The 12,728-nt window shown below is 35.3% G+C and overlaps 2 protein-coding genes across 2 annotated transcripts; both read left to right on the top strand.

Moving 5' to 3' along the window:
• The first annotated feature begins 1,184 nt into the window (after positions 1-1,184).
• Positions 1,185-1,820, top strand: LOC104247041 (uncharacterized). The gene has a single exon (XM_009802975.1). It carries the CDS (start codon positions 1,185-1,187, stop codon positions 1,818-1,820), a length of 636 nt encoding a protein of 211 aa, XP_009801277.1.
• Positions 1,821-2,381: 561 nt separating this feature from the next.
• LOC104247042 (uncharacterized) lies at positions 2,382-4,024 on the top strand. The gene is made up of 5 exons (XM_009802977.1): positions 2,382-2,502; positions 2,590-3,031; positions 3,148-3,209; positions 3,271-3,619; positions 3,808-4,024. The coding sequence occupies exons 1-5, from the start codon at positions 2,382-2,384 to the stop codon at positions 4,022-4,024; spliced, it is 1,191 nt and encodes a 396-aa protein (XP_009801279.1).
• Positions 4,025-12,728: the final 8,704 nt, after the last annotated feature.

The raw sequence follows: 12,728 nt of genomic DNA, 5'->3' as shown, positions 1-12,728 counted from the left end.
GAAGACAGAAATGAGGTCCTATACTCAGGGCCATGCACAATCAACAATAAGTCAATAATTACTAAGGCGTGGACAACAGACTTTGATTTCAATGAAGAGGTTCTGAAAATATTGCCATTGTGGGTTAAACTACCAAATTTGCCATTGAATTGTTGGGGAATGGACTCATTGAGCCGGATAGGGAGTGGATTGGGAATCCCAGTATATGCCGATGAGTGTACAACAAAAGTAGAAAGGACATCCTATGCTAGAATTCTTGTGGAAATGGACATCACAAAACCATTGCCAACAAGAATACTAGTTAAGGATCCGAGCGGCAGGCAATTTGAACAATCAGTTACTTATGGCTGGAAGCCTATGTACTGTAACAATTGCTTGCAACTAGGACATAATTGTCAAGTCAAACAAACACAACAACAAATGAATAAGCAGCAAAAACAGAAGCAGGAATGGAAACCAAAGGAGCAGGGGAATCAATGCCTTAAAAAAGATGAGAATCAAACATCAGCATGGAATGCAGAACTAATAAACAAAAAGCACAATACGCAGGAAACAACAACTGAGGAGGATGAAGGGTGGCAAACAGCAAAGGGGAAACCAGCCACAAAAAACACTCAAGCAGCATTAACAAGAGGAGTTGAAGTGGTTAATGGATTTAATGTTCTTAATAACTCATGCTCTACTACACAGAGTAATATGATAAACAGGGTTGATAGAGGACAATGTAGTCATTGGGGAGGTATGAAGGAAGGGATGCCATATAATATATCTAAATGAAGCTAGTCAGTTGGAATGTTAGAGGGTTAAATAAAGTATATAAGCAAAAGGAGATGCAGAAGTATATTAAAGAACATCATATTAGTATTATGGCTATTATAGAACATAGAGTACAAGAAAAGTTTTCACAAAAAATCATACAAAAAATAGCTCCTACATGGGAATGGTGTGCAAACTATGATGGTGGAGGGAAGGGTAGAGTATGGGTTATCTGGGATCCAAATAAAATCAGATTCACTGTGAAGGAAGCAAAAACTCAGTACATTCATGGAGAAGTAGTTCAGTTGGATACAAAATTAGAATTTACATTTACAGACATCTATGGGCTGCATACAATAGAGGCAAGGAAAAGTTTATGGAGGGACTTAATAAACTGGAGCTAATATCAGACAAAGCCTTGGCTATGCATGGGTGACTACAATACTATTCTGGCAGTGGAAGATAGAATAAATGGTAGCTCAGTACAAGAAAATGAAATTAAAGACTTCAAAGAATTACTAATAAATACAGGAATATGTGAGATGAGAACAGTGGGAAGGGACTACACATGGACTAATTCACATGTGTTCAGTAGAATAGACAGGGCAATAGTAAATGCAGAATGGGTAACTAACATGCCACAAGTAGATGTTGTGATTATGGATCCTCTCTTCGAGGATCATTCCCCTTTATGTGTTAAGCTTGGAGAAGAACCAAAGGCCTCAAAGCCATTTAGATTTTTCAACTATCTGGCTGAGCACAAGGATTTCCTTCCAATAGTGACAGAAGCATGGAATAAATCATCACAAACAAGGAATATGGCAGGAATCTGGAGGAAATTGAAAGATGTTAGAAGAGAATTAAAAGGGCTGAATACAAATGAATTCCAAGCAGCAGATTTGAGGGTCAAAAATGCTAGACAAAAGCTACAGGAAGTTCAACAACAAATGAGAACTACAAGCATATCATTACAGAAGTTTGAAGAAGAGAAAGAACTGAAACAGCAGCTAGAGAAATGGGCTATTATAGAAGAAAACATCTATAAACAGACATCTAGAAATTAGTGGCTGAAGTTGGGAGATTATAATACTGCTTTCTTCTTTGCCAGCATGAAGAACAGAATAAGCCACAATAAGATCAGGAGCTTGAAGACTAATGATGGAGAAATAATTCAGTCTGGGAGTGCAATAGAAAAAGAAATTGTGGAATTCTATAAAGGGTTATTAGGATCTGCAGCTGATACCATACCAACCATACAACCAGCCATTATGAAGGAGGGCAATGTACTAGATAGGAGGCAACAATTGAAGCTAATAGAACCTGTTAATGCAGAGAAAATTCAAAATGCTCTAAAAGGGATAGATGATCAAAAGGATCCAGGATGTGATGGATTCAATTCAAAGTTTTTTAAGAAGACATGGAGTATCACAGGCCAAGACATATCTAAGACAGTGCTTCAGTTCTTCGATACAGCTGAAATACATCTGCCCATAAATGTAACAATTGTTACACTGATACCTAAGGTTTAGCATCTTTTAACAATCAAAGAGTTCCGGCCTATTTCTTGTTGCACAGTGTTATAAAAGATTATTTCAAAAATTTTGACTAGCAGATTGCAAGGGGTGATGGATCATTTAGTAGATAAAAGCCAATCTGGTTTTATTCCAGGAAGAGTTATCACTGACAACATAATTCTAAGCCATGAACTGGTCAAAGGGTACGGGAGGAAGGGCATCTCACCTAGATGTATGATGAAAATAGACATGCAGAAGGCCTATGACTCCACTGAGTGGGAATTCTTAGAATAAGTGCTGAATAATTTGAACATCACAGGGAAGTTTGTTAGATGGATAATGGTATGTGTAAAGACAATATCCTACTCTATACTCATTAATGGGAAACCTATGGAACCATTCAAAGCTAGAAGAGGATTGAGACAGGGTGATCCACTATCACCATTTCTTTTTGTGCTTGGGATGGAGTACCTTACAAGGAGTTTCAAGACTTTGAAGTATAAGCTAGATTTCAACTTCCATCTTAGATGTGATAAACTAAATATCATTCAACTGGGGTTTGCAGATGACGTGTTGCTGTTCTGTAGAGGAGATACTATTTCTATCCAAATGATATTCAACTGTTTCATGGAATTCTCTAAGGCATTTGTCCTAAAAGCAAACACAACAAAGAGTTCCATATACTTTGGGGGAGTGCCACAAGATATACAACAGAGCATAGTACAAGTAATTGGTTTTAGTATGGGAGAGTTGTCTTTCAAGTACCTTGGAGTTCCACTCAGTACTAAGAGGATTACTATGATACAATGCCAGCCACTCCTGGAGAGAATATTAGGAAGAATTACCTCCTGGACTTCAAAGTATCTATCTTATGCAGGAAGGTTGCAATTGATCAAAACAGTGTTGTTCTCCATCCAAATATACTGATCGCAGATATTTGTAATTCCTAAGAAGATGTTGAAGAAGATAGAAGCAGTCTGTAGAACATTTCTATGAACAGGTGGAACAAATGCTTCAAAAAAAGTTTTGCTATCATGGGACAAAGTATGCTCTCCAAAGACTGCTGGTGGATATAATGTGATGGATGTGCCCACATGGAATAAAGTTGCAATTTACATATTACTATGGAAACTGTATAAGAAGAAAGACAAATTGTGGGTTCAGTGGATTTATTTGTATTATGGGAAGAAACAAGAAGTGTGGGAAACCAATCCAAGCAATGCATCATGGATAGTTCAGAAAATCATTAAGGCAAAAAGATATGTAGAGGCAGCAGGGATTGATATGAAAGAACTGGCAGAATGGAACTACTTCTCTATCAAGAAGTGGTACAAAGGCATGCGAGGACAGTATCATAGAGGAGATTAACGTGCAACAATTTAGGGGCTCCAAAATGGATCTTTGTGCTGAATCTAGCTATGCAAAACAGACTCCTTACAAGAAGTAGACTCCATGCGTGGGGAATTACAAATGAAGTAAGTTGTCCCTTGTGTACTGAAGAAGATGAGACCATAGATCATTTAATGTTTAAATGTAGAGTTGCTGGAAGTATATGGAGCAAGTTGCTGCATTGGCAAGGCATAACAAGACCCTCGATGGAGTGGCAAAGAGAGGTACAATGGGCTGAAGACAAAGCAACAGGAAACACTGCAAAAGCTCAAGTATATAGGCTGACTTTGGCAGGTGCAGTATACCATATATGGAGTGAAAGAAACAGGAGAGTATTTCAAGAAGAGCAGAGGAAATGGAAGTGATAGTTAGACAAATTATACAAGAAGTTGTAAATAGGGGATTAAGAATCAGAAAGTTAGAGAAGACAATGGAAGAAATGAATTTCTATCATAGTTTGATATAGAAGACCTGTAGTAGAAGTTGTGTGGAACTGGGTGTGTCCAATTTCAGTTTTTGACATTGTATATATTTGCTATTGGTAAATAAAATCATTTAATTATCAAGAAAAGCAAATTAGTACGAACCCTTTTTCGCCTCTCTAACTTCGCCCCAGACGTCATAAGGCGTAACCAAGCGTTAGGTGTGCATATTTGGTGTGCCCAAATCAAAGTCCAATGTCCTTACCTCAACTGTTTTTGTGCAAATAGTGCGTAAGATTCCTTAATTAGCTTTGTTAACCCTCAAACTTCACCAATTCACTCTTGATTCCTCAAAAATCATCTCCATCGATGCCAAATCGAAAGTTTGCGGACACTTACCACTGAAAATAAGAGCCCGATTATCAATAAAGTTCTAAGTACAACAAAGAAAAAATTGAATGAAAATTTAGAATAATAACATATAAAGGTTAAATTTTTTTTTTAAAAAGTATCATAAATAAGAAAGAAAAAAAGAATACACAAACGGGAAAGGCAATACATAAGAGTTTGCACAACTTTTAGATGGATCTGACCTGCTTTCTCATTTCCAGAAAGAAGAGTATATATACACGAGTTTAAGCTCATACGTACTCCCTATAATTTCTCCTAAGAATATTCTCAAAATATCATATTCCTATAATATCTTATAGAATACCACATCTCTAACAAATATAGATATACAATATACAGTTACTATATTTACACATTTACAAATTTTACTTAATAAAAAAAGATCTAGCTCTCTAGATTCAATAATGAAGCACAAATGAAAATTTATAAGGCCAGCTAAATTTCTTTTTATAGAATCATAATGCTTCTTTCTTCCTCTTTAGTTTAGCTCATCAAATATGAATGCATAGAGGAAACACATGAACTTAATTGTCAAATAAAAAATTCACCATGATTAATTTAAAGTATGTCATATAATAGATAAATTATCAATGCAAAGCAAATTAAAACAAAGAGAAGAAAAAAAAAAATAGACGTCTTTCATTCCTTTCTGTAGCATTATTTATACAAGTGTATTGTTGTGCATTTGAAATTTAAATACTCTTTGCCATATAATATTATTCCAAATATGAAAATATAAATCAAGAATAGCTATTCAATTTCCTAACAGATATTTTTTCCAATTATTAATTTGATGTTCCTGGTAAAAAAAAATACTTATAGTAATTATATTGTACACAAATCAGGTTAGATACATCAAAGCTTGTACTACTCTTTATTGCAATATTTATTTTCCAAATAAAGAATTATTATTTAAACTCAAACGGAATGTGTAAGCTACAAAATTAAAATTTTAATTGATTCTTTGTCAAAAAAAGAAGAAGAAAGAGACATACCATAATTGAATTATACACAAAAGTATAACTAAAGATACCTACAATAATTATATTGTAACAAATAAGGTGTACTAAATAAATAATTATTGTTGCAAATAAAAAAGAATATGTAATATACTAAACGTATATTTCAATTGATTCCTTGTCAAAAAAAAAGAGATCTACCATGATTGAATTATACACAAAAGGCTATTTGTATTATACTATTCTATATTAATATAGAATATAAATCTATGAGTGGATCAATATATAGATATAATTATAGATATAGATACAAAATTACACATAAATATAAATATTGACATATAGATTAGATTTGTCTAAGATTTATTTAGATTATGTATAAGATTCATTCAACTACTTCCATCAATTATGTTTTTATTTATAATTCATAATTATTAATGTTGTCTTAAAATTGCCAAATGACTTCATTTTAGCTTGTCACTTGGCTTAACCTCATGCTTCACTATTCTCCTTTTAATATAATATAAATATGTTCATCCGGCAGAATTTGTGACCATTTTGTATCAGAGGTATACTCCACTCAGCATAACTTGTGAACCATGCAGGTTTTGTCAATATCGTAAGACTTGTGGACTAAAGTTATGTCCCAAGGCAATTTTTGCACAAATTTCTTAAATAAGGACAAAATTTAAATAGTATCATGGAATGGTCCTATTTGTGCAAATCACCCCCTGCAAATGATCACAAAAAATCTTTAGTCGAGGAAGGTTATTCCCGGGGACATACAGATATACCCTATTTTGGGGTTCACCATTGGAATCATATTCGCATTGCACAAAAATTATAGATTTATGCCCTTCAGAACATACTTCAGATATACGTGTCTAGATAATATTCGTACACGAACATCTTCCTTCGCAATGCAAACTTTAGACAAATTAATCCGAAGTTATAAATTTCGATGTGGGCCTGTCACAGTGTAAACTTAAAAAAAATCAAGTTTGAAGTTAGACTATCGAAGTGCAAACTTGAGACAATCAGGTTGGAGTTCTTCCATCATATATATTGTGAGCTGGAGTCGTGACTTTGGGAAGACCAAACTTCAAACATTTTTTACCGAAGTTGTTGCCTTCGCCTTTTTCTTCACCATCATATTTTGACTCAATCAGACTCCACAGACCACGTCATAAAAAGCATCAAGTCTCTTTCATATAATCCTTCCTTATTACTGCTACATAATTTCTTTTGCATTAAAGACCTAACAACATTTTCACCTCTTTTATCCCTCAATGCATGACACACCTCACACTACCACTGTAATCTTCTTTTTTTCCCATCTCTATTTGTTTCTTCATGCTCCGTTTATGTGTATACAACACCACTATATTCTTCTTCCACAGAAAAAGAAGAAGAAAACCCAATCTTAAATAAAAGAAGATCAACTTTGGTCGGTTATAGCCAATTACCGACCAAAATGCGACTAAATACACTTGGACTGTATTTTGATGATCGTTTTGATATACCGACCAAAGTTGGTCGGTCAATTAAATTTAAATAAAAACATTGCAAAAAAAAAAAAACCGACCAATGTAATCACAAAATTCACCATTTGGGAAACAAACCGGGTGTGTACTGTGACAGGATACTTTTCTACCACTAGACCATTGGTGCATTTTGTTTTAAGATTGTCTTATTTTTTATTTATACTCTTTAATTGTATTTTGGCACGAAAATAACCGATCAAAGTTGGTCGGTTTTATTAAAAAAATAAAATTACCGACCAAAGTTGGTCAGTTTTTTAAAATGATCGGCCGAATTTACCGACTAAAGTTGGTCGGTTCTTTTAATATTAATTTTTATTTATTTTAATTGCAAAATCCGACCAAAGTTAGTCGGTTTCTTGAAAAATAAATTTGGCGGGACTCAAAAATAGTTTCCCGCATTTTTGCGCTAAAGAAAATCGACCAAAGTTGGTCGGTTTCGTAAAAAAAAAAATTTAAAATATTTAGGAAAACCGACTAAAGTTGGTCGGTTTTTGGCCTTTTTTTAACCGATCAAAGTTGGTCGATTTTTGCCGAATTTCTAATAGTGAAACCTAATCTAACAAAAAAAATTGATCTAAATCTGCCTAATGGGACGGAATGGGACAAGATGATTTTAGAGTGTCGTGATGATTCTTATGGGGAGACAAGAGGGGTTGCTCTGATGGTAAGCAACCTCCACTTCTAACCAAGAGGTTGTGAGTTTGAGTCTCCCCAAGAGCAAGGTGGGAAGTTCTTGGAGGGAAGGATGCCGAGGGTCTATTTGGAAACAGCCTCTCTACCTCAGGGTAGAGGTAAGGTCTGCGTACACACTACCCTCCCCAGACCTCACTAAGTGGGATTATACTGGGTTGTTGTTGTTGTTGTTGTTGTTGTTGTTGTTGTTGTTGTTGTTGTTGTTGTTGTTGTTGTTGTGATGATTCTTATGGGAATGGGGAACGGGACATTAGCGGGCCGGCTTCTAGATTCTTCCTATCCCGCTAACTAACGGGGCGGGAGCCTTAGTAGGATTTTTTTAATTTTATTAATTTAAATATTTAAGCAGTAAAAATTATAAAAAAAAAATAAAATTTACAACGGCTAAACTTTTAAAGTTGAAAACGGTTAGTTTTCTAATAAATATTAAAGTTAAAAGTTATAAAGAAGCTAAATAAAAAATTATAATATATAAAAAAAGGTGTAGCAAAATATTTTAGTAAATATAATTCTTTTAAGTACTTATAAAAATAAAAGACTTGTAGTTTATTTAATATAATCTCAAGTATGAACTATGAAGTAATTAAGCAAGATAATTCTTAAAAAAATCCAAGCCTAAAGCTTTCTAGTTTATTTAATAGAAATTTTAAATTTCACACACAGCTACAAGTCTTTTGAAGAGCACCTAAAGAAAAGCAACTAGTCAATACAACTATCTTCTTGATATCATTCTGTTTGAACTATGCCTCTAAGTAGTTAATTGCAAGTTATCATATTAATATATGTACTCTTCTATATAGCTTCTTTCTAACTTTCTGTTATTTTATGGCTTGAATCATTTCCTTGTATTTTTAGAATACCCATAATCCCTTCAGGTTTAGGAAAACCCATTGTCTTAATAGATTTAGGAAAGGAAAACCTAATGTCTTTGTCAAATTGAGAAACCTTTCTCTTATAGGTTTGAGACTATTTGGATCTATATATAGGGGTTATAGTTGGAGATTTTATAGATTGTATGGTGTTTTTTTTCTCATTTATAGTGAAAAACTCTTTCAGCCTCTGCCCCAAAGATTAGGCTTAGCCGAACCTCATTAAATCCTTGCGTTGATTTTTCTTCTCTATTTGCTTTGTGTGTGATTGTGTGTTAGTTAATCCACGATCTTCCACAACAATTAATATCAGAGCAAGGTTCGGGTTTCTACATATATCTAGGGTTAAGTTGTGTTCATCATCTTCAACAAAGTACGAAGTAGAGAAATTTGGCAGGGGTTCTGTCACGCCCCAAACTCGGGGAGCGCCACCGACGCACAACCGAGTGAACCCGGTTGAGCAAGCCTATTCAACCTTTCCTTCCCGACTCATTCATAATCCGATAAGGAAACGCATCACCATTTGTTAAACAGAGGAGAGATCAGTTATATAAATATATAAACGTTACTAGTTTATTTATTTTTTTACTTATACACATTATGGCATAGTTAAGTTTCCAAAGGTACATGCAGTTGACAATCTAGTGGAAAAGAGTTTCAAAATACAACTTGATTTAATGACCACCTCGACACCCATACATGCCCCACATAAACGTCTACGGAGCCTCTAAGAATACAAAAGACCAACATGACAATGCCGGCAACAATGCTCCGGTTATACCTCAAAATATGGAAATTTATACAAAAGAAGAACTACATAACCCCTCGGAGAAATAGGAGCTCACCAAGACTATTGTGAGGAGAGAAAGAGAGCACCACTATCTGCGATGAAACCACCTACATCCATTCAAAGATGTAGCGCACCCCCCCCCCCCAACAAAAGGGACGTTAGTACTGTCGCGTAGTACCAGTATGTAAGGCAAACACCAATCTTAGTAGGATGAACAGTGGAACAAATAGAAGGCAGTTATAATAATCAATAAGTACTTCACAGGATTACAAAGAAACACCAAATAGGGATCACATAGTTCCAATTCAATCTTTCCATCTATTTAGTTTAATAATCTTTAGTGTCAAGTACCACAACCCACAATGCCGTCGTATTTTTATATGGAGTCCGATTTTGGCCCGACCGGCTAAGCCATCCCAAGTGAGACATATCCAAATTCATAATGATAATCAGAAATCCAATATAAATGCCACCATGTGTACAGCATGATGTCCGATTTCGTCCCGATCGGCTAAGACATCTCACTTGGAACATAACCTCTTTCAATTATTCATTTAATTCACATTTCTTTCCATCTTCCATTACATGGCATAAACAGCCCCATTTATTAAGTAGTTCTTGGCACTTGGATACATTTTATAATTCAAGTCTTTCCCTCTTTATTTGTTCAAATAAAATCATCATCCATGTCGATAAGTGCTATCATATAAGGCATGCACATATAAGGAAAGAAAAAGCTTAGAGAACATAATCACATTTTCAAATAGCATGATTTCAGGATAAACACTTAGAACAATTATGGAACATAAATCTTTCAACCCAACACATTAAAGAAATCAATATAGTATGATCAACTCGCAACTCATGCCAATTATTTGGACACCAAGAGTTCAATTCTAAGAAGAAGAGGGTTAGCCATACATACCTTAACTGAGTTTTTCCCTAATTCCTACGACAAGTTCCGGAACCTTTATCACCTTCAATCTATTTAACAATGTAGCATAATTAAACCCATCATTAGGAAATTGATTATAGCCCTAGCTCACTTGAGCATTATATCAAACATTATGTGTTTGTTAGGGTCTCATGGTACCTTTTAGAGGAAAATTACCCCAACTCATTCCCCATTCTTTCCTATCTTTGTTTTAGCACTCCCCCACATACCTTAGGATCACATGCATGCAAGGTAAACACCCTAATCCCCATGAATTACCTCACTAATGGTCTATTTTGGCTACAATATGGAATTGAGAGCTTGGGTGATGGAAGCTTACCTCTTGGAAGGGAGACCTAGGTGCCTTGCTTGTTAATCTTTAAGATGTTTAGGTCAAGATTTGATGAACAATTTATGAAGATCCCTTCCCCTCTCTTTGATCCTTCTCCCTTACTCTAATTATTAGAGAAATATGCTGAAAATGGCCTAAGAGGGGTGTTTTAACGGAATGGGGGTCGAGTTTTAAATTAAAGAAATGGGTGCCCAGATACAGGTTTGAAGTCGCATATGTGACCGCATAATGGTTATGTGGTCTGCAACGTGACCGCAGGAAGAGCCTTCAAGAAGTTAAATTTTCTAACTGTATATGCGACCGGTATGCGGTCTGCATACATGTTCTGCGATCGCATAATGCACCACAGAACTACCCTTTGCAAAAGTTCAAGGAAGGTATGCGATCAACATGCAGACCGCAAAGCGATTATGCGATCACATAATTAGGCCGCATAATTGGCCTTAAAATTGGTCAACTTTCTACTTCACTCTGCGGCCATTATACAGTCCGCATAATGATTATGTGGCCGCATAATGGGCCGCAAAATGCATTATTTTGAGAAATATTTTCCTCTAAGTTCGCAAGGTACTGTTCAATCCAAAATGTCCGAACCGCGGCAGGAATCCAATTCGGTACTACGAAATCTCGAGTTTTGGTTAAGAATTTTACGGGTCTTTACAGGTTCTAATTTTAGTCTCTGGAGGATTAGGATGAAATCGTCCATTGTATTACAAGGGTTATGGAAGGCAATTGATGAGGATTTTCCTGAAAAGATGACAAAGACAAAGAAGGCAGACCTAAAGGAGAGGTCTTTGAGTGCGATCTTCATGAGCATTACAGAGCGCTTTCTTCGGGAAATTACTGAAGAAATTTCTGCAGTAACGACATGGAACAAGCTGGAAGATCTGTATACAAAGAAATTGCTAATAAAATGCCTCTTTGAAAAAGAGGTTACACAATCTCTATATGAACGAAGGTGCAATTGATGAGTTTAATTCAATTATAATGGACCTGAAGAACGTGAATATCAAAATTGAGAATGAGGATTAGGCCTTTATTGTGTTATGTTCTTTACCATCGTCTTATGATACTTTTGTCAATACGCTGCTATATGGGAAAGACAACATTTCTTTGGAAGATATTAGTAATGCACTAAAATCTAAATATTGAAAAAGAGTTCTTCAGACAACAGAATTGGGGGGTGGATCTTATGAGTAGAGGAAGAACACAACGGCCAACTGCCAGATTAAAGTCTAGAGCAAGGAAGAAAAAATGTTATGAGTTCGGGGAGCAAGGTCACTACAAGAGAGATTGTCCTAAGATGAAAGAGAAAAGAGGAAAGCAGAAAATAGATAATTCGGCAAACCTTGTTGACGCTAGCAATAATTATAATGATAGTGACTATGTAGGGAAAGTCTGTGTTGTAAGTTCTAGTCATGGGCAGAATTCTTGGGTTCTTCATTCTGGTGCTACTTTTCACATGTGTTCACACAAGAATTGATTTGCAAATTACAAGCAAATGAGTGGGACTATCTATATGGGATATGATTATCCATATTGGTAACATCAAATTGAGAATGTTTGATGAAATTATCAGAAACATTGAGTGTTGGCATGTTCCTCGAATAAAGAGAAATTTGGTTTATCTTTCGACTTTGGATGATCAAGGGTATAAGTTTCACTCCGAGAATGGAATACTTAAAGTATGTAAAGGCTCCATGATACTCATGAAGGGTAAATTTCATTCTAAATTATATCATCTTCAGGCCAGTGTAGCTGAAGGGGAAGTTATTGTAGCTTCTAGGAAAAGTGATATGAAGCAGTCTCAGTTATAACACTTGTGACTTGGTCATATGAGTGATAAGGGATTGTCTTTGTTGAGTAAGCATAATTTGTTGAATACGTACAAAAATCAAGTTTTGAATTTTTGTGAGCATTGTGTGTTTGGTAAACAGACAAGGGTAAAGTTCAGCAAGAAGACCGAGCACAAGACCAGAAACAAGTTAGATTATATACATTCAGAAATGTAGGGTCCATACAGAGTTCCCTTCAAGAGTAGTGCCAAGTATTTTATGACTTTGATTGATGATTACTTAAGGATGGTGTGAGTGTA

Source organism: Nicotiana sylvestris, chromosome 6 (assembly GCF_000393655.2).
Source record: "Nicotiana sylvestris chromosome 6, ASM39365v2, whole genome shotgun sequence".
NCBI lineage: Eukaryota > Viridiplantae > Streptophyta > Magnoliopsida > Solanales > Solanaceae > Nicotiana > Nicotiana sylvestris.
Note: the sequence above shows the minus strand (reverse complement) of the source record. Positions and strands in the feature narration are given on the sequence as shown.

Excerpts from the sequence above, each read along its gene's own strand:
- LOC104247041 (XM_009802975.1), top strand. The coding sequence starts at position 1,185 with ATGGGTGACTACAATACTATTCTGGCAGTGGAAGATAGAATAAATGGT.
- LOC104247042 (XM_009802977.1), top strand. The coding sequence starts at position 2,382 with ATGGATCATTTAGTAGATAAAAGCCAATCTGGTTTTATTCCAGGAAGA. Across the intron at positions 2,503-2,589 it reads GAAGGGCATCTCACCTAGAT|GGAAGTTTGTTAGATGGATA; the intron begins GTATGATGAAAA and ends TGAACATCACAG. Across the intron at positions 3,620-3,807 it reads TACAAAGGCATGCGAGGACA|AGTTGCTGGAAGTATATGGA; the intron begins GTATCATAGAGG and ends GTTTAAATGTAG.